Source organism: Meriones unguiculatus, chromosome 19, assembly GCF_030254825.1.
Source record: "Meriones unguiculatus strain TT.TT164.6M chromosome 19, Bangor_MerUng_6.1, whole genome shotgun sequence".
Lineage (NCBI taxonomy): Eukaryota > Metazoa > Chordata > Mammalia > Rodentia > Muridae > Meriones > Meriones unguiculatus.
This window is the reverse complement of record NC_083366.1, coordinates 46,395,679-46,422,291: the sequence shown is the minus strand read 5'-3', so window position 1 is coordinate 46,422,291 and position 26,613 is coordinate 46,395,679. Positions and strand designations below refer to the sequence as shown.

The window sequence follows — 26,613 nt, the reverse complement described above, 5'->3', positions numbered from 1 at the left end:
TAGACGAGGCTGGCCTCAAACTTAGGGATCTGGTAGCCTCTGTCTTCTGAGTACTGGGATTAAAGGCATGTGCCATCACACACTGTTCAAGATTTAAAAATGTTTTTAATGTATATAAGTGTTTTGCCTACATGTATGTGTATACATCATGTGTATGCCTGTGCTCCTAGGGGCCAGAGTGTGGCATTGGATCTCCTGTAACTGCCATGTGGGTATTGAGAACCAAATTCAAGTTCTCTGCAAGAGCAGCAGGTATTCCTAAGCACAGAGTGAGTCTCTGCAGCTCCAATGGTTTTATTCTTGAGATTTTGTACTGTCCTTGCTTCCTTCAGCCTTTAGGTGTACATAGCTAGCTACACTCTCAAGAGTTCAGGTTTCATGAGGGACATGCTCTGCCATTGAAAGATAACTTGAGGTATTTTTGAAAAGAAGATTTATCAGAAGACAAAGAACTTGAACACAGTTGCTATAAAAAAGATTCTAAAACTACTGGAAGATACCTTGGATGCATAAGGAATGCTCAGGAAGGTGAATGAGAACTGTTTTGTACCTGACAAGTGGCTTAGCACTTTGTGCCCTCTTCCTAAGCTGTCTCTTGTTTGAGTGAGGAGAGCTGTAGGAATATTTTTCCACCATGCTTGGTGGTAAAGATGACTGTTTCTTGCACTTGAATTTTAATTTTAAGGTTTGTTTGTGAGAGTGCCTGGACTTTAGGAAGTTGTTGTTGTTGTTGTTGTTTTTGATAAGGAGCTGGGAGAACTTTCTGATGTATTTTGTTCTATGTATCAGATTTTTTTTTACTCTTGATTTCCTATTTTTTAAAACCTTATTTTACATCTCTTCAGGGGTTCTAGGTTATCTCCATGCATGGTCCTTGGTTGGAGTATCAGCCTCCAAGTGGGTTCCTAGTAAGGGGAACAGGCACTGTTTCTGACTTGAACTCAGTGGCTGGCTCTCTGATCACCTCTCCCTGAAGGGGAGCAGCCTTACCTGACTACAGAGGAAGACAATGCAGCCAGCCTTGATGAGACCAAATAGTCAGAGGAGGACCTCCCCTATCAGTGCACATGGGAGGGGAAGAAGAAGGGAGGGCGGGATTGGGAGGGAATGAAGGAGGGGCTACAGTTGGGATACAAAGTGAATAAATTGTAATAAATAAAAAAATAAATTTAAAAAACCTTATTTTACTAATTTGCCCACTATTTAATAGTAAAATCTTATTTAATTTTTTTTTTTTTTTTTTTTTTTTTTTTTTTACTTTATGGTTGCATCTTTGAAAAGAAGTGAGTTGCATTACTTATCAAAACTTGCCCTGGAAAACAACATAGGCACAGCAGGGTTCTACCTGATGGTTTTCTGCATGCTAAACAAATCTGAAGGAATACCTGACAAAGAGGGTAATAGACACTTCTGAAGGTAGGATCCTAGCAGAAGTTTTGAGCTTTGTAACAATTTTATAGTGGCATTTGTAAGTTTTTATAATGAAGAAGAGAGTAAAGATTTTAAAAAGTGAGTAAAAGTTTGAGGCACCTGCCTTCGGTGCCTTAACTCCTCACCGTTGGGATGGCTGATGCTCCAACTCTCTTGGCCTTTTCTTAGTGGTGGCAGGATGCCTGCTCCTGCTGGAGGCTTCTCCTTTCTGTTGGATCAGCAGGAGCCCTTCCTTATATCAGGTTGAGCCTTGCTGGAAGCCATGCAGCACAGCAGACTTCCCCCATCTTTCACATGGCCACTCTGTCTGGGAGGAATACTGTGGAAGCATTGCATTAGCCTGTCCAGCTGCTAATGGAGATGGACAACCTTGAATCAGATTCTGGGTTTGTGACCAACAATACCTTCATAATCCACATGATGTATGGCTAACCAGAATCTCATTTCTATATGTTTTCTTTCAACGTTCAGTTTCCTTTAATGACCCCTTATCTTGAGGGATGGCTTTGCCCATGTGCTAGAAGGCTCCCTCCCATGAAAAATACTCTGGAAGGAGGGTCTGGGTTTCCTCAATACCAGTATCTAGTTTTCCACCATGTATATGGCTCACTTGCCAATCTGTACTCAGCGGAAAGGCAAGCTCTTGGCTGTGGAAGACCCAAATGCCAGAAATGGAGCTGCTCTTGTTGATTCCAAAGAGGATGGCGCTAGCAAAGGCATTCTTCCTCAGTTTGTCCAATTGCTGGAACATTCTTTACTGGAATGTTCCAGCAATTGGACAAACTGGTCTAGGTGAGCTCCAGCATACCATGGAGACCATCCATCCTTATCAAAGTGCTCCCCAAAATCAGGCAGCACCACCGAGAGGGTGTCCTCACTGGAGTACTTACCCTTAAATCCATCCAACACAGAGGTACTCTTGGGCAGGTGAGTGAAAGGATCCTTGGCCCTGCTCACAGTCATCCGTCTCCTCCTCAGGAGCTGGGGTAGCTGCTCTTTCCACTCAGCTTGGGGCTTCTGTTTGTTCTCGTGAACCCTTTTCTTCTCTTGGGGTGCCCTTTTTAGGCTGGCTCTTTGCCAACTTCTTAGCATCAAACTGGTCCATTTTCTCACACAGCTTTATCTTCCCCAAGACTGCCTGGAACTGGGGCTGATTAATGCAGGTAAGGAACTGTTGGTTGGCATTGGGGAAGGCTTGGCAAAAAGAAACCTCTGTGATATCAGCCAATGTGTCCTGCTCACCCACCAGGAAAGTCCTTGTGTTAAGTGAGTGTCCAGCAGTTCCAGGATTTGCTTCACCTCCTCTTTTGCATCTTCAGTGGCTTGTTTGTTGTGATGCCCAAGGTGGGGAACACCCATGGTTTTGGCTGGAGGAACGACGTCGCTGTCAGCAAAGCTCACCCACTGCACCACCTGAGCTGCTGCCTCTGGTGTCCTTCCCTGAAGCTCCTCGTTGCTTAAGTGATAGGCGATTGCATTGCTCTCAGAAACAGAATACAACATCACCCTCAAGTGCTGGTTGTATGGAGAGCATGTGGACTTGAGCCCCACTGTACTTAGCAGTGATGAGGGTCTAGAAGGCCCCTCCAGTTTTCAGGGTATGTGTATAGGGTCCCATGGTAATTCCACAGAGAAATGGGGTCTATATTTTCTTTTCTAATGAATACACTTTAATGGAAATGCAGTCTCCACTCCTCCGAGGGAGATGATACACATTTTACCCACAACTGCCAACATTGCCTCGGTCCACATTGTATAGTTTCTCCGGCTGGCCAGAACTGTGCTTTCAAAATATCAGCAAAGGAAAGTGGCTAAAACCCTGGTAACTCTAACAAATCCTCCTGTGAGAACTGGAGGAGAGATGGAGAACTGGAGTCTCCAGTAGTTCTTGGTCTAGATACATGCCCCATGGTGCAGGGTGTGAATACTGAGGACTTCCTGTTCTGGTGTTTGCTCCTCTTTATCTAAATGACCTGTGTTCTTGTGATTGCTCTTGCGATGTTCCACCTCAGTTGCAATGGGCTACAAGGTCTGCATTACTATGGCTATATTATAAATCTTTAAAGTGGGTGGAGGCGTAATTTCCACTTGTGTTGACTACTTTTTGGACTTCTTTATATAAATTTTGGAAGAAATTGTTTTTGCACTCGTTGGCATATTTTGTTAGAGATATACATATGTGTTTCATTTTCTTTGAAGAAGTGTTATTGTATTTTTGCTTCAATTTAACTTGTCATTAGTGTACCCTAGTAGTGTATTTGTTTCTGTTTGTCGATCTCACTTTTTTTTGGGCGTGGGGATACATTCGATTTATTGCACAGTAGACTATGCCTTGTGCTCCAGTGTTTTCTTTCTCCCTTTCTGCCCTGCATGCTTTCCTTTTTCTTCCTTGCTTTATTTGTGACTAGAATTTTCTGAACTATGATGAAGATGAATGGTGAGATTTCTATATCCCTGCCTTGTTCTTCATCTTAGGAGGAGAGAGGTGAGTCTGTCAGCTATTGAATGTGATTCTAGCTCTGTACAAGGATTTGGTAGATGTTCTTGTTGGGTTTGAAATAAATGTCTTTTCTTAGTTGTTTGAGTTAATTCTTTAAAAATAATTCATGAATGGGTATTGAATGTTTTGTGGGTATTTGTTCTGGGAAACTGGGTTGGAAAGGGAGCAGTGGATGGATGGGAGAAAGATAGAATCTGAGTATTGTCCAAGGCATGGGATTCTCATGGTACCAGAGACAGTGCCTGGTGGTGAAACAGCTACATTTATTTCTCTATAAAGAAAAAGATTTACACATAGTATTACATGAAAATGTTCTTTTTGCTCTTTGGTTTTTATGAAATAGTCTTTCAATAGACACTTAAAAAAAGTACCTTTTTTGGGGGGGAGGAGGGATCTAGATCTTTCTTGATCTTGACATTGTCCCTATAAAACAGATCCTTAATTTACTATTCATGAAAAATATTTCTGTGGCTAGAAAGCTCTGTTCCAACCTTTTTTTTTTTAAAATAGTTTGAAAATTTTGTTCATGAATGCAGTGTGTTTTAAGTTTACTCCTGATCCTCCCTCTCCAAGCCTTCTCTCATTTTCTCCCATTATTCCCTCCCAACCTCATATACTTTTTGTTTCTCTCTTTAAGCCCATGGAGTCTACTCTGCACTGCCCGTGTATGTGTGTGTGTATTTGGGTGTGAGTGTAGAGCTAACCACTGTAAGCATGGGTAGCCTTTCTCAAGCTCCACACACTTGAAGAAAAACTAATTCTCCCTCTTAGCACCCGTTGGTGGCCCGTGACTCCTCAGGGGTGGGACTTTGTGACCTCGCTTCCTTTCTGTCTGGCTTGAGCTTACACAGGCTTTTGCATGCTATGACAGCTTCTACTGAGTTTATATGAGCAATGGCCCTGTTTTGTCATCAGATTACTCTTGTTTTGATCTCCTACACCACCCCCGGCTCTTAAAATTTTTCTGTCTCCTCTTTTACAAAGATCCCTGAAAATTTGGGGCAGGGTGTGATATGTAGGCCCCATTTAGGGCTGAGCACTCTACAGTCTTCTGTTTGCACACTGACCAGCTGTGGGTCTTTGTGTTAATCACCATTTACTGCTAAAAGAAACTTCTCTAATGAGGGTTGAGAGGTGCATTAATCTATGGGTCTAATGATAATTCATAAGTAGTTTAATGTTTATTTGGCAGATTAATAGTAGCTTCTCCTTTAGGGCCTATCACTGACCAGGGCCATAGATTCTTGGCCCTGGTAATGATGTTAGATATGAGTTCCATCTTGTGGAGTGGGATCTAAATCTAATCAGAGAGTGATGGGTTGGTTTTGAAAAATTTGTGCCACTATTGCAACCGTAGCTATAACTTGCCAGGCCTGTATTGTGTCTTCCAGCATTCAGAACTGATTGAGACTGGTGATGGCTTTTCTCTTTTGGTAGTGTCCTTATACTACTATCAGAGTTAGCTAGTATGGATAAAGCTTCCAAGTTGGTACAAGCTTGATTTTTCCATTTTCCATGACTCAAATATGTATTGGCTTCATCCATAGCGTCTTATCATCAAGTTCTAGAGGGGAACTGAGAGAAGTGGCAAGGGTCTATAGTGTTTGAAGGTCAATGGGATTCTACTGATCTATAATTTCAAAGTAGGTAGCTTATTCCTGGCACTGTTTTTTTTTTTTTGATAGCCTATAATGTCTAGGAGGACCATTGGCCTCTGTTACAAGGTGATATCTTTAAAAATTTTTTCATATGTGTTTAGAAAGTTTTTACAGTCACGTTGCAAGTTTTCTAGTACATTTTATTCTCTTGCCTTTTAATTTTTTTGGGGAGGTTAACCTATATAATCTTATATTGCAAAATACCCTGCCTCTGCAATCTTCTTTTTGTTTCCCAAATAAAAATTTAAAAAGAAAATTGTAATTATAGAAATTTTAAAAGAATACTCTATGTTATATTTGATAATAAGCCTTTTACTCAATAGCCCACGTCTCCCAAAGCCTAGTGTATATATTCCATCAAAAATGGAGTCAACACTTTGGTAATACTCAAGATTCACCTTCAAGCTTCAGTCATAACGTTCTCTAAATATCTCTTTTATATAGTGGGAAGACCCAGTTTGTAGTCCCATTTTACAGTCAGTGTCATATCTCTAAGAATTCTTCAGTCTGGGCTAGTTTTGTTCTTTACTTATGCAGCTTTATATCTTGATGTTATTGAAGCATTCAGGCTCGCAGTTAAATGATTGTTCCAGTTTGGACTTGCCTCGTGCTCTCTAGGACACCTCTGGGCTCAGCATACCCAGAAGTATGCTTTTGCTTGCTTCCTCTCATCATCTGATGGCCTGCCACTTTACTGATTGTTTTTGAATATATGTTTACTTTTACTTTAATTTTTTTTTATATGTATGAGGGTTTGCCTGAAGACTGTGTGCACTGTGTGTGTGCCAGGTATGTCTGGAGTTGCAGCTGATTGTGAGCTATCACATACTTTCTGAGAACCAAATGTGGGTCCTCTACAATAGCAGCAAGCTCTCTTAACAGCTGAGTCATCTTTCCAGCCCAAGATTCTGATTTTTTTCATTATTGATGATGCTAACTTTGACTTGATTTATGTGGTATTTGTTGCTCTCTCCATTGGTTCCCTTTGGTATTTGTGAAAAGAGTCTTTGAAGGTATGTAAATTTTTTGTTCTTCAAACTTTGACATCCTAAGAGCTCACGGAGGGGTCTACTGATTGTACCTGTGATAGGGATGTTCTTCTCCCTCTATTGTTTGTAGGGAGACTCTTCTGAAAATGCATGGGGCAGTCCTCCTGCATGAGGACCATGGTCACCCCACTACACTCTTTCATTAGGCATTGGGTAGCTGACCCCCTCTTCACCTTGTGGTTACCTTCCTCTTGTCTTTCCTTCCTAAGACATTGTATGCTGGCTGCCCCCTGCAGCATGGGCCATCTGGCCCTCTGCAAGCTCTGTATTCTGTGTGGGGGTGTTGTCTGAGTAGATGCTCAAATCCTGCTCACTCCCTGACACCTCCTACCAGGTCCTTCTTTGTGGCCATCCTGACCTTCTGCATTCCTAATCATTTTCTCTCTTCCTGGTGCTCTGACAGCCTTTCCCCCTTCCGATATATTTGCTGAGGCCGACTTCTCGTTGTTCAGCCTGCCTTCTACTGTCGTTTACTGAGTTTGTATTCAGGAGGGATGAGGGTGACAGGAATGTGTTTTCCAGAAACCATTTTGGAAATAGTATTGCTGTATTGTTTTCTTTAGAACTCTGTTATTAACATGTTCTCTTTGGCAGTCTCATACTTGTATACAGTGCATTCTGATTATTTACCCCATCCTTTCTAGTTTTCCTTCTATTCTTGTCAGCTCTCCTTTATTCTTTTTTGTTTCATTAAAATATTTTCTAATGTTTATGAGTATTTTCCTGTATAAATGCCTGTGTACCACCTGTGTGTCTGGCATCCACTAAAGGAAGAAGAGGGCTTAGGACCCCAGAGACTAGATTTACAGACAGTATGAGCCATCATGTGGGTGCTGGGATCGAACATGGGTCTTCTGACACAACAGTGAGTGCTCTTAATTGCTGAGCTGTCTCTCCAGCCCCATACTTAGAAACACACAATGCACACACACACACATATTAGTATTTAGTGCGTGTGTATGTGCATGTATGTGTTTGCATATGTACACATATCTCTCTGTGTGTGTAGAATCTAGAAGACAACCTCGGGCATTGTCATTAGGAATGCCATCCTCCCACTTTGAGGCAATGTCCTCTCTTTGGCCTGAAGCTCACCGGTTAGTTTAGAATTGCTGACTAGCAAAAATAGGGATCCTCCTGCTTCTGTTTTCCCAGACTACTGAGATTACAAATGCATTCCATCATGCCTAGCACTTTTACATGGATGCTGTGAATAGAACTTAGTTCCTTATTGCTTGCATACCAAGTACTTTACCAGCTGACCCCTCTTTTGCCTCTGAGTTGCCATATTTTTAGTCAGCTCTATAGTCTTCACCATTTCACTTCTTCCTGCCTTTTCATGAAAAGCAGAGGTCATCTGTAACATTCTAAATATTGAATTTATTTTCCTTATGCAGAACCCAAAGACTACACTCCAGTGATTAAATGTGGTCGGTCCAGACATTATAAGAGGAAAACCAACCAGCTAAACAAACAAAATATCCGACAACAACCCTGTGCTTGGGAGTAATGAATATCCAGGTCACTGTAGCTCACCCCAGATGGGAGACAGACGGTGTGCTTAGTTCCGTTTGTAGTCCCAATAGCTCACCCTGCCCCACCCGCAGTTTCCAGCTTAGGGGACCTCTTTGCAAGTCACAACACCTTTTTCTGTCCTTGCTTCCTTATCTCCATAATGGGGATTAAAAATGCTTTCTTAGTGTTAAGTGTAGAGCTTAGATGAGATAATGTATTTGAAAATGCTTTGCAAATGATAGAATGCTATGCAAATTTGGCTATTTAGTTCTAATTTATTACTTAGTCAAAGTTGAAATATATAGAGAATCAAGTTAAGCATTTTAATTACACTTGTGACTTCTAGGCAAATTTCCTTTGACTCAGAGTGTACAGAGGAGGTTGTGTGGCTTTTGCTTTCCCTTCCACTTGAAGCCCATTGTCTTGCCACCATTACAAACACTGTTCAGCAAAGCAAACACTGCTCTTCTGAAGTCCTCCACACCCATGATGCTTCTGTCGCATTTTTCTACCTTCTTGATGATTTTTACCTCAGGTGTACAACAGTCCTTCCCACCCCAGGTTTTGCTGTTTGTTATTGTTGGTGACATCAGCATCAACTTTTTGTGAGTTCTTTCATGTATCTCCGGTTGCTTGTGGCCTAGCCCTGCTTTCATCTGTCATGGGCAGGGAGCTGAAAGTGAATAGGGCTAATAGTAAAATACCTTCCTCTTCTCTGACTTGCCATTCCTACAGCTTCTGTTTCTTTTTGGAGTCACCCCTTTTATTAGCCTTACAGACCAGAAGCCTTCAATTCTTCTTTTTTCATAGAGCATACTAGTTATTTACTAATTTCTTTTATGCTTTGCAAATGCCTTTTCCATTTGAGTTTCAGCTTTCCCATAAGCAGCAGAACACTTACTACTTATTTTTCTCACCTCTCAACTATTGAAATAGCCCCATTCAAGGCAGAATAGAACCTCCGCTTGCTGGGTCTCATACTGGGTCTTTAAGTGACCATACAGAACTTATGTCCAGAGATTCGTAAAATCTTCTAGATGTAGAGCTCAGGCTTAGGGAAGAACTCCCACCTAGCAGGAGCAGACTCACGGCCTCAGAATCCAGGAAGACCTGATTTCTAGAACTTGAATTCTATTTATACAAATGCAGGTGTTCATTTCATTTTGGTTGGATTCTTGTTAACCTATTTTACTTAGTCAACAACCCTAAGGTCCCCTAAGATGGAAAATGAGAGTGGGGCAGAGTGAGCTATTGGTGTTACCAACTGAACTAGGCATGCTATCTAACTCCCATCTGAGAGTGACCTGGATTTTCATTACTCCCAAGTACAGGGTTGTTGTCAGTTGTTTTACAAAAGTAAAAGCACTCTCTTTTTACTTTTGTTCCAAGTATACACATGTATAAACTTTTGTTCTATCTCTAAAATGCAAACAGGATTTGTGTGTGTGTGTGTGTTTGTTCCTTTAGTAAGTATAATTTCTTTGTAATTGATACGCAGGAACTTAGAAGAAGAAATGCTGCCATCTTAGTTTTTTGGTTCTTGCTAGAACAAGACAATGCTCTGGAGGAGATACTTACCAAATTGTCTATTAGAGCTGGCTTCAGCATCTCCTGAGATTGTTTCTCTAGTTGCCTTTCTGACTCCCCTGACCCCATGGCCATTATCTGATTTTAAAACATGTCCTCAATTCTGAAGCCCACGCTGTCCTGTAACTCACTATGTAGCCCAGGTTGCCCAAGAACTGGTGACAGATCTGCCTCAACCTCCTGAGTATTGTAATTTCAGGCGTGAGTAACCATGCCCAGCTACAGCAGTCAATTAAACAACTTCCATTTCCACAATAAATTACAGAATAAACTACAGCTCATCATACTGTCTCCTGTTTTCTACCTCCTCCAGCTCTAGACAGTTTATTTTTAGTTCTGTGTTTGTAATCCTGTGGACACTTGGTTGAAATCAAGTTGTATGGTTTCTGCGCTTTTCTGACTGACATCTTTCCCTGAGCATAGCACTTCAGGATCCATCTGTGTTGTTGTGTCTCTCAGAACTTCATTTTTCATGGTTAGTGATACTTTGTTGTATATTCTGGGTCGTATTTATCTCCATCAGTTGATGGAGGTCTGTATTTTTTCTACTTTCTGACTGTCTGGAATCAGGCCTTTGTGAATGTTGACGTACGTACAAGCTTCTGTGTTGAGCATGTTTTCACATCGCTAGGGCAGATGTGCAGAGGACTGGCTGCATTGTGAGTTAATTGTGTTTAATAGTTAGAGGAACCAGCAGGCCACTTTGCAAAGCAGCTAAACCTTTTTACAGTTGATCTGCAGCATCCGTGTTCCCTAGGCTCTAGTGTTTTCATATCTTTGCCAACGTATCTTTAAAACAGCTTTAGAAGACACAGTCATCCCACTAGATGTGAAATAATCCCATTGTGTTTTTTGTTTACCTTTCCCTGCTGGCTAGTTTTATGAGGCATCTTTTTCTATCTTTGCTGGCTCTTTGCCTATCTTTGGACAAGTATCTTCAGGTCTCTTGTCCATTTTTATATTGGATTATTTGCCATTTTATTATTGAAATCTAATACTTTATATTTTCTTTTTCTGATGCAAAATGGTAACCACAGTTCATTGTATTTGATTTTGTTGTTAGAAAATGTACTGAGGCAAGTAATTAAAATAAATTAAAAAGATTTGTAAAAAAAGTTTTCATCGTGAGCATGTGTGTGGGTTTGAGCACTTGCATGGGAGTCCATGGCAGCTAGAGAAGGTATTGGGTCCTCTAGGCTAGAGTTACAGGTGATTTTGAGTTGCTCCTGTGGGTGTTAGGAAGCCCATTCCAGTCCACTGTCAGAGGAACAAGTGCTTCCAACTGCTGAGCCTTCTCTTCAGTGTCCAAATAGACTACGAGTCACTGCAAAGCATTGGAATCCAAAGGGTCCATTTGGAGTTAGGTTTCCTAGCACTTATTTACAACGGCATTACATAGGACACATTCTGCTTTGGATATTTAGGTAATTCTCTATACCTTCTTACTGCAAGAAGTTTTTAGGTATCTTGACAAATGGATAAGATCTTCTAAATAGTTGTCCTTTCCCTAGAAGTGTGCTTTATTTTGTTAAGTTTTGTTCTGTTTTTGACAGTGTCTCACTCTGTAGCCAAGGCTAGCCTAGAACTTAACCTGTTGGCTCAAACATCCCCCTTTTGAGTGCTTTGCTTATAAGTATGAGTCACCTAGCGTAGCATTCTAAGGCAATATTTTAACCTTTAAAACAGTGGCTACTTACCTTTGTGTCAGATCAAGAAAACATGTTTGTACTTTTAGCTAGCACAGTAGGCCTATATTGGTGATGAATTTCAACTTACTATCAAGTCAACAAACAGTTAACTATATCGGTCAATTTGTTTCTTTCTAGGATTCATTTAAAAATATGTGATGTGGGTCTGGTATGAGTATTGAGAAATAAAGAAGCCATAAGTTACTTTGCTTTTTGTGTGTGTGTATGTTTGTACATGTGGAGGTGGGAAGACGAACTGCAGTTTACCTCCTTAGCTGCCTCTACCTTTATTTTTGAGGCAGGGCCTGTCTAGCTCAGGACCTGTCAAAGAGGCCCTGATGGCTGCCCATTGAGCTCCAGGGATATGCTTGCCTCATCTCCCTTAAATTGGGATTAAGGTGTGTGCTACAATGCCTGGTTTTGTTCTGTGTATTTTAGGGGATGGAACTTAGGTCTGCATAGTTGGATGGTGAGTATTTTGTTGACTGGCTATCTCTCAGTCCTGTTTTTCATATTCAGTATCATTTTGTTTATTAGATCTCGGATGGCATTTATCTTTGCATTTCATCTCAATCTTTTTTTTATCTTGCCATTTCGTATGGATGGCGCCTCCCTCCTCCCTCAAATAACCAAATTGATTGTGGTTTTGACCCAGTAAACTTGCTAGGTCAAATCCAAAAGTGACTTTTGTATTAACGTTCCCCGTATTCCAGGGTTGTTTCTGATCCTGGAAATGTACCATTTTTAGCAGATGACTTGAGTTACTCATTTGTGATAAACAACTGGAGACTATATACAATCTGACAGAAACCAGATGCTTTTGGCAATTTGCAAGTGAGTGATGGTCTCTGGGTTGTTTAGGTCTTTGGCTAAATAGAAGTCCTTTTGTTACATCAGTTTTAGGATGTATGAAGAAAGCTATTTTATGTGGAATATACAAATTTAAAGATCAAGTTGTATTTTGGACTTTTATGTATTAAGCCACAAGCTGTGGAGGTTTACTGTGAAAAAAAAAAATAGCTTGCTATACAGTTAAGGGTGGGCAGTGGCTGTGTGTAGAGGGGTGATGGCGGCACAGGTATACTGGCCCTTGGTTTATAAAACTCATATAACCCAGAGGCACAGATACTATGGGGTTCTGTAGATTCACAGACTTTTGAATTATTATGTGTGTGGATCAACATAGCTATTAGGAGTGAGAAATGATATTAGCAATGCTCATCTCTGTAGTGAGTACTTGGCTGTCTTGCACTCTTATTTTAATTATGATCCAGGATACTTATATAATGAATTTTCAGTAGTTATTGGCAGAATTTTGCCAGCTATTACTTATCACTTAAAGGAAAAGTTTTTTTCCTTTATTGAATAAACAGACTTTTAGGTCCCTCATATTATTTCTATGAAGCACTCAGTAGGAGTATTTTGAAAGAGCAATTTATTATGGGGGTAACTTGCAAGAGAAGTTACTTGTTCGTAGGGCCTCCTGCATCTTGCTTCCCTGTGAACTCTCCACACTGACCAGCACCCTGGAGCTGACGGTCCTTTCCTGCTCAGAATTAGAAAGGAGGTCTGGGCTCTTTCAGCCCTCTAGGACTTTTGTTCTTTCCTATCTCCTGATTCTTTCTCTTCGTCCTCCCACTGTTCTAACCCTAGTTAGCTAAAGGGAGAGTACTTTCTGATGAGTCATTTTCAGTGCTTTCCAAAAACCAGGCCTAGAAAGTTAGTTACTCCATACCATTATATTGGCCACAAAAACAATAGCAGGTGAACCATAGAGGAAAAATTAGCTAATGACCAGCATTTTTTTTTTTCTTTTTAATCAGAGCTGAGGTGAGGACTGAATCTAGGGCCTGTGCTTGCTAGATAAGAATTCTACCACTGAACTAAATCCCCAGTCCCTTTTTTATTGGTCTTAAAAAGTTGTTGTTTTCAAGATACACTTCAAGGTACATTTAAATTCTCTTATTAGTACATAGTTTACTCTCAAAGTTTTTAGTAGGCTCTCAGTGATTGTATTATGTAAATAAACTCGTGGGACTCAGTAAGCTTAATGGACATTTAAACTTTTGGACTTGACTTGTCTTCCAGAGTTCTGTGGTAAAGAAACTCTCAAAAAATGCTTATGGGGCCAAAATAATCGAAACTTCTCTTTGTGTTGTTCTCTCTGAATTTTATTCTCATCAGCCCAGTTGCCCTCTGTATTTAAGTCTAGGAATATATACCTCTTACTGTTCCCTGCTGCTTCTCCGGTGTCTTTCACATGGAACAGTTGTATAAAAAAAATGCTTTGTTCTGCATGGTGCTGAATTGTGCCATACAGATGCCTGCAGGCATCAGGAAGACTGGCAGGCTTGGCTTGGCTTCAGACTAATAACTCTCATTTATTACTAAGTCTTTTGTTACTTCCTTCCATGCCCTCCCTTGATGACAGCAGACCAAGGCTTACCTAGTCTCTCAGTGTTAGAAATACTAGAAATGGAGCAACAGCTGGGTTTGAAGCCTAGAAACACCATGCAATGCTCTCAAGGCCAGGTCACACCACTTGGCATTGTCCTTAGACACAATCTGCATTATTTTGGTCAAGTGGTAGAGACCCACTAATGAGACATGCTGATTGTCTCAAGCTCACAGTCTGTTGGAGTCAGTTTGTCTGGACTCCTAATCCTTGCCCATCCTTTAACTGGTGACTTTCTGAAAATTGCTTTTCCTGTCTAAGCTTGAGGTTGCTTTTTTTCCCCCCTCTGACAATGGGAATAAAATTAAACTCTCCTCACTAGGGGTGGGCTACGTACAAAGGCGTATATGTGGCCTGCCTGCCTGGCCTCCTGTCAGACGCACTATTAAATAATGCTAATGGCGATCATTATTACCGATTGGGGCTTTATTACCATACACTTAAAAGCAGTTTCTCGTGTTTAAAAAAGTAATTTAGAAACTAAGTACATTTTGATTAGAACAAATACTTGTTTCTCTTTCTTACAGTCTGTGAAACTACTCATGCCTGCAAGTTCTTTTCTGACCTGTTTCCTCAAACACAGAGTGGGTGGTTTGTTGGCGACCATCGTTTTCTTGGTTCAGTGACACCTTCTGCTCCTAGTAGGGGAGTGTATCAGGTCTTTGTTTTCCTGCTTGATCCAAACAGCAGGGAGATAGTTCATGTTCTCACCTCAGAGTAAAAGGAAGTGAGTGACTCTAAGTACTATTAAGAACGAATCAAAGAAGTGGTAACAGGTTTATCAATTCAAGAGAAAGGAAAGCAATACATGGCTTTCTAAGTCAGCCAGGGCCGTGAGATGGCTCAGTGACTTGGTGCCAAGCAGTCTCGAGAGCTACTCCCGCAAGCCCTCCTCTGATCTCTACCTGACCTGTGCATACTCATGTGCACACGCTTAGTAGAGTAGTAGCAGGCAAATAGGGTCATTGAGATGGCTTAGTGGGTAAGGGCACTTGCTGCTCAAGCCTGGCACCAGACTTTGATCCCTGGGACTTAGGTAATAGAAGGGAAGACCTGGAGACTTACCCCTGGTTTTTCTCTGATCTTGTACACATGTACACAGTGGCACAAGTACCACTAATGGCGCTCACCACCAAGAAACAAATGAATAAAGAAACAAATTACTATTTTTCTTTTGTTAAAAAATAAAAAAGTCAAATCAGGGGCCATAGAGATGACTTAGCAGTTAAGAGCATGTACTACTCTTGAAGTGCACCTGAGTTGGGTTCCCATCACCGTGTTGGGAAGCTCACAACCACCTATAGCTTTAGCTCCGGAAGGATCTGAAACCCTCTTTTGGAATCTGTGGGCACTTGTATTCATATGCATATACCTCACTCCCTCCTGGCCACACACATGTATACACAAAATAAAAATAAATGTTCAGGACTCAAGTAGTGTGGAATGAAATAAATAAAGCTGTACTCTGTTATCAGTTAGTTTCTCATCACTGTGACAAAGTACTGAAGAAAGTCAGCTTCAAGGAGAAAAGGTTGATTTTGATTCATGAGTTCAGTTCACGGTTGCTTTTTCTTGTTGCATTTGGGCCTGTGATGAGTGGAGGAAGCTACTGAGTTCATGACTGCCAGGTAGTAAAGGTAGAAGGAATGAGGGAGAGAAAGAGGGAGAGGCAGAGAGGAAGAGAGGGAGGGGGGAGAGAAGAAGAGAGAGGGAGGGATAACAAAAACATGTATGCAGTGTGACCTTCATAACTTCCACAAGTGTCATGAAATGTCTCATCTGAAGCACATTTATAGAGAAAGCATTTATTTTTACTAATGAATCTGAGGGTGCAGTCCACCGTTGGGGAAAGGCATGGAGATTCCATGGACTAGCTAGTAGAGGAAGACTGTGCTTGAAAGCAGCATCAGTTATAGCTCTCATGTCTTGCTTCCATCTATGACCCACATCCTTAATGTTAAAAACCTTCTCAAATAGTGCCATTTGGTGGGGATTAGCCTTCTACGGACTTCACATCCAAATCATAACACCCCATAGTTTTATTTCCTCTTAATTCTGCCACCACCAATAGTGCTGAGCCACCACTGATAAGCTAAGAACTTAAGCTCCAAACCATGAATTACATATTCATTTCAGGACTCTTTCTATAACAGATACACAAGCTTTCTAGTTCTTCTTATCTTGTTAATCATCAATGAGAATTTCAATATATATGTGTGTGTGTGTGTGTGTGTGTGTGTGTGTGTGTGTATAAATGTTTGATTGCTCTTCCTACTTTGCCTTCCTGAAAGCTTCATCAGTGTGGATGGCAGTAAGAGAGCAAAAATTTTTCTTATTGCTTTGCTTATGTTAAAAAAAAATATATATATTTATATATATATATGTTTTCTAAGTTGATAGACAAATGTAAGTACTTATTTCACTTTACAAATTCAGTAGGATCCATGTGTATCAGTGTAAATGTCTAACATCAGAAAACAAAATGAAAAATCATATGCCAATTGGAAGGGAACAGGTATGTTCTTTCCCAGACATGGAAGAGGGGAAGTCTCCTAATTGTTAGTCATAGCTGTAAGGCAAAGTTGGGGAAAAAAGGAAAAAGAGAAGAGGTTGACCAATTTGATGCTTTAGAAATAGAAAGGCGTCAGGAAGATTGAACCCCCTCCCCCAAAAAAAGTGAAATGAGAAAAATATTGGGACCCCTGTCCTAGAGGTATCATTAATTTCTCCATAAGTATTAGGTAGCCTCGTAGAACCAGTGAAAGGCAGAAAAAGAAAACAAAACTCCAAAACTAAACGTGGAAAGTCTTTCAGGTCATGAAGAGAGGAATTTACACGGCTCCATCACTGAGATCCTGTTTTCCAGCAGATTGTCAGGAGGCCAAAGGTGTGGCAACACAGTTAGTGGACAAGGGTAGCGAACAGCACTCCCAAGTCCTGTTCATTGAGGTGTCCAGGGACAGACTCTGTCCAGGGAGTTCAACAGTGTACAAGGACACTTCAGGAATTAGTCTTTGACTCAACGGCCCAACTGTTTTCTGTTGATAGCAGAGGAAACTTGGGAAAGAGTCAGCCACACAGAGCGTCACACAAAGTCACACACACACACACACACACACACACACACACACACACACACACACCTATTGGAACATTGCTGTAATAGTGAAAGACTTCATGTAGTTTTAAAGTAGAAGTAAAAGTTCCATCCAGCTCCCATTTTCAGGTTTCCAAAGCAAATCTGAGCCACGAGCTCCGGCTGACAGTACTATAACTGCTCACTTGACTTTGATGCTACTGTTTACTAATGCTGTCCCCCAGCATTACCATGCCACCTGGGTAAGCACTTCCATGTTTTTGATTTTATTAAATTGGTATTTATATTTTTGTGTTCTTTCTTTCTTTTACTAGAAAATGCATCAGATGCAGATTTGTGGCTCCTGAACAGTTGTACTGTGAAAAATCCAGCTGAAGACCACTTTAGAAACTCAATCAAGTAAGTAGGACATCCTTTTTATCTTTTAGATAATCAAGGGAAGAATTAGTACCAGCTAGTATTAGCTAAGAAGCCTTTGATTTGAAAAAACAAACAAACAAACAAACAAACAAACAAACATGTATTTATTTGTGTGTCTGTGTCACAGTGTGCACACAGAGGTCAGAGGACAAGATGCTGGATTGGGCTCTCCTGCAATGAGGGTCCTCGGGATTGCATTCAGTTTGGCAATCTTGGTGGTGATTGCCTGTATCCACCGAGCCCTCTCTCCATCCCCAAAGAAGCCTTTAATAGATTTCTCACTCTGCTTTCCTTCAGTTCATTTAAATCTTTTACCTTTTGCTGGGCAATTCCTAATATTACTAAATATCTAGTATGTATCAAAAAGTATGAGTTTAGTTGTAAACAGTTTTTAAAATAAAAGCACTCTATTCTAGCTAACTCACAAGGATCATGGTTGGGCTAAGGAAGCTACTATCGCTGTGGATTTATCTGGTGAACACTGTTTTCCTGCAGTTTCATAGTGCAGATTAAGCATTTGTGAAGTTAAATTTTCTTGTCGGAGCTATGTGTTCTTCTCAGAGGAGGCAGGCATTCCTGGTAAAATTGCCTGCCATCGCCCTCCGTTTGTCCCACTATCCCTGTTCTAGGTGGTGCAGTGTGTGCCAGGGAGCTCCAGTAGGTAACTGATAGACAGATCCTTGCTGTTTGGTTTGTTCTCTCAATGTGGAAGATTCTTTCTTCACGTATGCTTTGACTCTTAGTCTCCTTGCTTCCTTAGAAATCTTATTCTTATGGTCTTGGTTGTGAGCCTAGCTAGCCTTTAACAGCTGAGCCATCTCTCCAGCTCTAGAAACCTCATTCTATACATTATTTCCTCCTAGGTTTTAGCCTCTCCAACTCCATTGGCTCCTTTTCATTGCCATTCACCTACTCAGGTCTAATCAGTAACAGATGTCTTTGTTACCTATTTTCCATTGCCTTCCCACCAGGCTTTTTCTAAGCTTTACTTGCATTATTTATTTATTAAATATTTATCTTTAATTTATATATATGCGAGTGTGTGTGCATGGGTATGTGTGTGTGCATATTGTGTATGTGCAGGGTGGAGGGTGGCAGTCTCGTAACTCAATAGGAACAGAACATTTTTGAGTCCTGGCTAGAAGTAGGAAACAGGGATGGATGACTACCTCCATAAGTAGAAAAGACCTAAACCACACCAGGGGATGCTACTGTTTATTTCCAGAAAACTGTCTTTTTTCTTTTAGAATGAGAAATTAGTTCTATTCACAATAGTGTCTATAGGATCCTTAAAAACTCCACAAAGACATTTAGTACTGCTAGTGACCCCAGCTTACAACCTAGAGATTCTGTGATTACAGATTACTCTTACCATCAGGTGTGCTTCTGACATGGAGTCCTGAGTTCAACTCACAGCATCACAGAACAGCAAACAGCCTGGACCCTGAAAAAAACATAAGGAAGGAATGAAAGGGAAGGACAGAAATGCTCCACACGTTTCTTTCAGTGGGTTTTGTCACTGAGTATATAAGCAGTGTTTTTCTCTGGTAAATGAGCCTCAATGTCAGTATGGTGCGTAATGAAGTGACACTAATCAGAGAAAGAAAGTTTGTTCTTACAGTGCTACAAAGCTAGGAGCTGTACGCAGGGGTCCCTTTAATGTACCGTTCTGCTTGATTGAAAGGAAGATGAAAAGGAATATTACATATGATTAAGTATTTTTAATGGCTTTAAAGGCTTTTTATCCTTATAACCAGTTGTTACTAAAATAATACCTCAATTAACTGTTTGATTTGTTTCCAGAGTAAATATGATCATGTAACATATAAAAACAATTCATACTGAGAACATGTCAGGTACAGGTGACATTTATACATATGAAGACTTTACATACACACCTTCCTACTTCTTGCTATATCCTAACAATAAAAGGTAAAGAAGAATATTTTGTAATCCTTATGTATTAATACATTCTCACAGGTATGCAGTAATCTGTTATTACTGTGCTACACATTCATCTGATCTCGTCCTGTGGCTCCATCCCTTCTGTCTCCATTCTTGTATGTATTTTCTGTTGCTTTATGCTTTTCAACAGGATGTGCTAGCATTTAAATTCAAGAAGAATATGTTACTATGCTACTTGTCCATTTATGGTAGCCCATCCTTTCCATTAGAATTCTTTTTTATCCCCTGGGTCCCTTACCCACATCGATTGCTTTGCTTTATCAGTGTTATAAATAAATTCCCTCTAGTGTGGGGATTGAAGCCCCTGGCTACCCCTGAGTTCCACCTCAGGCTTGGAACATGCTGCACACATGTTCTACCACTAAGCTCCATCCTGGCAGGTCATTAATTCTTGCTTGTCATGTCTCTGAGCATCTGCTTTTGTTCCTTTCCAGAGCAATCTTGGTCTTTTGTCACTGTTTGTCTTTACTTATCCATTGTCCATTACTTCATTCTGTTTCTTGAACTTTGAGGTAGCTCCATCTCACTCTAACAGGATAACAGGAACAAAGATAAGTGACAGGGGTTTTTCCTTGTGATTAATACAAGTCTCATTTAAGATCTAGCAGAGGCGCGCATGCGAGTGTGTGTGTGTGTGTGTGTGTGTGTATGTGTAACAAGATAGCTTTTCTTTTTTAAGTGTTCTTGAGGTTTTATGCTAGATTAGTGATCAGATTGATGAAATTATAGAGGTTTTAAGTAACAAAAATAGAAGTGAGGTTGACTTTCTGGACTGGCCTTGAACTTTGAACTTTTGTTATTTGCTGAACTAGTTCAGATAAGAACTGCTAAGGGCCTGTGTTTCATGGTGTTGCCTGTCAGACCACTCTGTTTCCTCTTGAGCATCTGTCAGTACCGGGTTCCTGTTTGATCCATTATGCCAGCTTGGTTTAAACAATATGGCCTTTAACTTTAGAGACTCTTGAGTTAATGAAAAAGATCAAAAGTTTGAAAAAAAAATTGCTCTTAATGAGAGTATCAAATCAGAAAAGCCTTTGACTTGTGATTTACAGAAGTGTGGGGTCTTTCTCATGCCACCTAAAGGAGGTCATGCAGAGGCTGGTAAAAATAAACACATCTTGTGTGTTCCATGTAAAGACAGGGAGAGCAGCCAGCATGCTGCTTTGATCATGGACTGATGACCTCTGTTTGGCCTTGCACATTATTACCCAAATGGGCACTGAGGCCACACCAGTAGCAGACAGACAAGAGTCCTTCTCACTTTGAATCGCCCTTGCCCAGAGAAACATATCATAATGCTGACAGGATGGGTTCGATAGCCAAGGAAAATGACTTGCAAGAATAGATGAGACTAAAGAGAGAATGGACACAGCAGGAAAAGGTGGGCCCGGAGTGTATGCTACCTGCTTTGTGTGATGTCTTTTCTCTACAGGGAGTCCCTTATACTATGCTCTGCTGAGCAGAGTAATAAATGGCTTTATTCTCAGTCCTACTGGGGAAATGTTTGTTTTATGTGGATTTATCGATGAGTTCTTCATAAATTGACAGAAGTACAAGAGTACTATTTCAGCCTCAATGCATGAAGTAAATGGCTTTAAAAAAATAAGCTGAGCTGTTAAGAATAGACAAGGGCTTGTCCTTTTCATTAATAATTAATCACCCTCTTTAAAAGAAAATAAAAAACTTAACTGATTGTGTTGTTAACTAGGTTTACTAATAGTTATTATATTTACCATAATTGCTGTATTTAATTTTAATTTTCATCTAATTTAAATGAAAAAATTTGGCATTAGAAAATAAAACCACTCTTGGCCTCATTTGACTTTTTGTAAGAAACAAGTTAGCTATTGCAAATTGTTTTCACACTCAAACACACACACACACACACACACACACACACACACACACACGCATGCAAGAGGAGGACAGAAGAGAGAGAATGCTTGTGTGAGAGTGTGGCCATGCGCAGGCCACAGCATGCTTGTGGAGGTCAGAGGATCGTCTTTGGCTACTAGTTTTTGTCTTGCCACATTGTTGAAGACAGGGTGTCCTTACCTGTGCTTAAGCTAGGTTGGTCTTTGAGACTTTCCTGCTTCCAGTTGCCATTTCTGTAGTTGCAACAGGGTTACAGATGCCTCACTTCTGCATTTGGCTTTTGCATGGCCTCTAGAGATCTAAACCTGGGTCATTAGGCCTGAGCAGTAAGCGCTTGCACTTTCTGAGCCATCTCTCCAGCCCACGTTGTGTTTTTAGTTCTGTGACTTCCTGAACATGGATGTTTTCGCTTACCCACTTGTGTGACTTGCTTGAGTTGAGTCTCAGTTCTGTCCTGCCTGCAGTGTAAGGAACAGATACAGTGAATTCTTGTGCCCTCCCACACCACTGCAGTCTTGTTGCCTCACAGCTATTGCCCCACTCCGGTTCCCTTGTGATGAAGCTGGTTGGGAGTACTGGCCTGTGTGGCCTTGGGTGTTTCCATCAGCTGTTGTCTAATAAGGGGATCTTTCTCCAGACACTACTCTGCTTGCTGCTCGTCATTTTCCTCCCTTCTTTCATCTGTTTCCATCATTTAGGTACTGTACATCTGCTCCTTCCACATCTGTTTCAGACCCTACCTTTCTTTCCAAGATCGGACTTGTGTGCTTCTTGGACATTTCTGTGCCAGTGATTACAGATGCTTGTAGCCACCATACCGGAGTTTCCTGTTTTTTATCCCATGCTAGTCGTAGGCCCTTTCTCCTTCGGCTTCAGCTTCGTGGAACACCGGGAACTCTTTCTCCATGCTACTTTTGCCATTACTACTAACTAGTATTGTTCAGTGGCGTCATCTAGAAGTTTCTTTGGCTCCTGCTTCCTTCCTGCCCTTCAGCCCATTTCTCCTCTTTTCCAGCCCAGGCCTGTTGCCATTTACCTACTCATGTGGTCAGTATTGCTGGAATCAGCATCAAAACAGCATCCTCTCCTGTTCTACCTAGTTATCAAGAGCCATTCATAAGCTTGAATTGAATCTCTTCTGTCATGACTATCTTCTGCTTTAGTATAATAGTAACCTTTCACACTTGTTAACAGCTGCCTTTCTGTCCTTCTTAATCATTTGGCCTCCTTAAAATTCCTTTCATGTTTCCCATCCTGCAGCTACACAATAAAGACATATTTCTTAGCATAAAATATTTGTGTTTGTTTGTTCCTTACCTACCTCTCCTAAGTCTCTCTTGTCCCTTTCCTTCAAACTGTAAAATTTTCCAAGCACACAATATGTTTGCACACACTCCTCTACCTCCAGCCCCCAACACCATCCCAAAGCCTCAATTGTTTCCTCAGATCCGCAGACATGCTGTGTGCCCTCCTGCCTCTTATCCATGCCACTCTTGCTTGGCATATGTCTTTGTAGCTCATGTCAAAAGTAATATGGCCTGTTAGATCCTCTCCCTTCTAATCCAGGTCTTTAACAGGTAACTATTTCTTGATTCCGAACAAACATTTTTGTTGCACATTACATTCATTTTATTTGTTATTTACCTATTTAGGTCTTTAGTAGATTGTGAGTTTTGATGTAATAATTAATCTGAGGTAAATTTATTTTCTCTCTCTCTCTCTCTGTGTGTGTGTATGTGTGTGTGTGTGTGTGTGTGTGTGTGTTTGTGTGCACATGTGTATAGGTCTGAGGTTGCCATTAGGTATTTTCGTCAGTTGCTCTCCGTATTACATTTCAAAGGAGAATCTCTAATGGAGTCTGAAGCTTACTGATCGTGCTAGACTGGGGGCCATGAGGTTCCAGGCATCCTTCTGTCCGTGTCTGCCCAGTGCTTGATTACAGGCACACAGCATCACACACAGTCTTTTAAACTTAGAGTGCTAAGGATTGAATTGGCTCTCAGCCGTTGCCTCAGCCCAAGAAGGCCTTCTATATGGAGTCTTTGACGCTCAGACTGTGCTGTGTGATTATCTGTTTCTATTCACAGAGTAAGGTGCTTACAGATTCTTTAATCATGGCCCCTAAGGTTGCTGTTGGTTCCGTGTCAAAGGATATGTTTTTAAAATTAGGTGAGCGAACATGCTAACTTTCAAATACTGTGTTGAGGGCCCTCTTTTAAGAAGTGCTAGCTTACTTACGGGCTAGGAAGTAACTTGTCTCTTTTGTCCTGAAGAGCCTGTTTTTGTCACAGTTGGTCTCCAGTTTCTTTCCTGAGGCATGTTGTGACAGCATTGAGAATACCTGTGTCTTGGCATCACCTGGCTATGCTGGTGGCTCTGGGCTGGGATGTCAGGACCTTTTCTCCACCAAAGTAAGCCAGCCAGGCAGATGCAGTATTGTGCTCCTGGTCATGCTGAGTCAGAGGGAAGGAAAGGTGGTGTTTTGCTTTGAGCTTGAGATATATGATTATTTCTTACTTAGTACATATTTATTTGATTTGCTCAATTCACTTGTCATTTTTGGGAAGGAGCGGAGTCATTACTTCTGCAGTCATTGCCTCAGCGGCTGATGTTACTGTATTATCATTAATACTGCCATTTACATGTCAGGTATACTGCCATTTACATGTTGAGTAACTATTAACATCACAGCATTGTGTGACATTTGAACATTGTTTATAGTTTCTGAGGAGGAGGGAAAGCCAGATCTCACCAAAGTAGAGACAAAAGATTAATGAGGACATAGTTGTGATTGGAAAGTTAACTTGGTATATTGGGGTCTGGAGGGAGGAATGGCACAGTCTATTTTCTGGGGCGCCTCAGGTCTATAGCGGAAGTGCTTCTAACTAGCTGATGAGGGGTTCTTCACCGAGGTGAGTCTCAGCTGATCTGATGCAGTCCAGCTTTCTCTGGTAAGTTGTTCATGGGCTAGCTCTGGTTATCATCCACCATATGTGAATTCATCTTATTCGCACTGATTTATGGGTTACAGTTCTGTTTAGTCTACTCTCTGCTGTTTTTGGGACTTTGTTGCCTTTCCACCTGTTGAGTGACTTTGGATTCTAGAATACTATTGGGGGTGGGAATTAACTTTCTAGGAACATTAAATTAAGCTTAATTTTTTTTTTCTTTTCTTTAGAAAGTGATGGCTGTGAGTTGTGGACATGTAGAGAGCATGCTTTACATTGCTTATCCTGTAAGCGTAGAAATTAGAGGAGCATGGAGAGAAGGAAGAGAAGTATCTTGGATGTACTCCAGGGAGACATGTGATTGAAAAGAAAGTAAAAAAATATATTTGAATTCCAGGTTGACTTTTTAAAGGACTAGAAACCAAAAGGAACTTGCAGTTAGATTAGTCATTTGAACTTGCAAATAAGGAACAGAAAAGCACTTGAGAGGTTGCAAGTCACTTTAAAATGCAAAGCCTAGTTGTGTAGTTATCTGAAATCTTTTTGGAGAATAGTATTTTGCATATTTCATGATTACTGTCACATCAACAGTTGCTTTGTTTTTGCCATTTTATGCAAGAGAGTTAGTGAAAGAGGTCAGTGTATTATGACCGGCAACAGCTGGCTGATAGCACCGAATACTTACATAATTAAATATATGTGTTGGCCCTTGTCCTAACAGCTCTGTAGGTGGAGGCTCTGGAAGGCAGGAAGGCATGCAGAAACTTGCTTTTGCAGGATTGGAGGAGAACTTGCCATGATCTAAGCCTGTTCTTTCAGTGAGAGGGAGAGTGATTTTCTATTGTTTTTGTTTGAGTGACATTCTCCTTAATTTTGTGTGTTTATAAACAGCTGAGAAAAGACTTTCTCCCTATTGTATTCTGCAAGTATGAGAAACATAATTTTTCCACAGTTGTTAAATAACTGATAATAAACAAAAGGAAAGAAAAACACATTTTCACTTAGCACATGCTACCCAAATATGAAATATTTATAGTTTTGGGTGTTCTCTGGGGCACTCTAATGAGGTTGCTTAGGTTGGCGAGTATACTGTGGTACAGTTTTCTGTGATTTGGGAAACTTGGTTAGGCAGTGGAGGGGAAATGTAATCTTCAGGCAAATGTACAGCCCAGATTTTAGCTAGTGAATACTTTAGGGCTTTGAGGTAATAGCCTCTGTATGAGTCTTCCTCAGAATTCTCTTCCCTTTTAACTTTACGCTGAGGCCCTGTTTTAGTTTTGGGAGTAAGACAGGAGCTCCACAAACAGTAGAAAGAAGATGCAGGCACAGTCTAGTGCAGGTTGTGCATGTCCTTCCCTTATCGATAACACTGTATTGTAACATTCTTCTTGCCTGCGCCCCCTTCAGTCCTCAGGGGCAGCCACTATGTCAGTGGATGGTGATCCTTGAACAAATGAATGAACTGACTTGTATATTTGCTTCTCTGGACATTTATCTTTCTGATCCCCTTTACCCTCTACCTGTCAGAGTAATGTCTTCCTCTGTGGATTTTCCAAGAACCTTTTCTGTATCTCTTTCTTATTAGATTGTATTATTTTGCACTTAACTTCAGAAAATGTCATAGAAAACCTAATAAATAGAGGCTTAAATAAGGTAGAGGATTTATTTTCTGATATATTGCCAATTCAACAGTTACTGAGTTGTTAGTTTGGTTTGCCAATGAGGGATATGAGAGACTGAAGCGTTTGAATCGTCAGTGTGGCCCTTTTCTTACGGTGTCAAACAATTGTGACTCTCCAGCCACCAACATGTTTTGCCAAAAGTAGGAAGTAAAAGAGCATGCCAGCTGAGACTGCCTTTTTGTCAAAGGTGCTTTCTGGAAAGTTCTACTCAAACCAAGTTTGCCTCTCTTGTCTGGACCCTTAGAGAGAACTACCTGCATGTGAAAGAGGCCAGGAAACATAGAGGCCAGGAAACGTAGCGTGTTCCCCTTTCTTTTGGATGTAGTCCCTTGTTGCTCCGACTAGATTTAGGACTCTACAAGAAAAGAAACAGATTGTTCTCTGGGGGCTGACTTGATGTCTCTACTGCAGTGTGCAGTAGGGTGCACATTTTATTTATCTTTCAATCCTTTACCAGTGCCAGTATTTTAGAGGAGGTCTTTAAAGTGTTTGCAAGCAGACCTTTTTGCCCTTACCTGCATTCAGGCTACTTAAGAAATAACATAGTTGATTGGCATCTGAGAGCTCTGCTTATCCTTTGTGGTCTCTGATGAAGTAATAGCAAATTCATGGAGAAGTTCATGGCTCTGGTGTTGCGTAATGCAGTAAAACAACATTGGGATCTGTACTTGTTTTCTCCTCTTAAAACCTACAGTGGCCATAGCTGAGAAGGATGCTGTGAGGAAAAATGTGTTATAGCTCTC

At 40.8% G+C, this 26,613-nt stretch overlaps 1 protein-coding gene and 1 pseudogene across 9 annotated transcripts in view; one reads left to right on the top strand and one right to left on the bottom strand.

The window, feature by feature from the left end:
• Nucleotides 1-26,613, top strand: part of Cdkal1 (CDK5 regulatory subunit associated protein 1 like 1) — a 549,424-nt gene that overhangs the window by 69,432 nt on the left and 453,379 nt on the right. For all 9 annotated transcript variants that reach the window (XM_060373105.1, XM_060373106.1, XM_060373110.1 and 6 more), the window contains one exon: nucleotides 17,295-17,379. In XM_060373105.1, coding sequence (XP_060229088.1) covers nucleotides 17,295-17,379 — 85 coding nt within the window. The remainder of the gene's footprint in view (nucleotides 1-17,294; nucleotides 17,380-26,613) is intronic.
• Nucleotides 1,892-9,809, bottom strand: LOC110565798 (elongation factor 1-gamma-like; annotated as a pseudogene).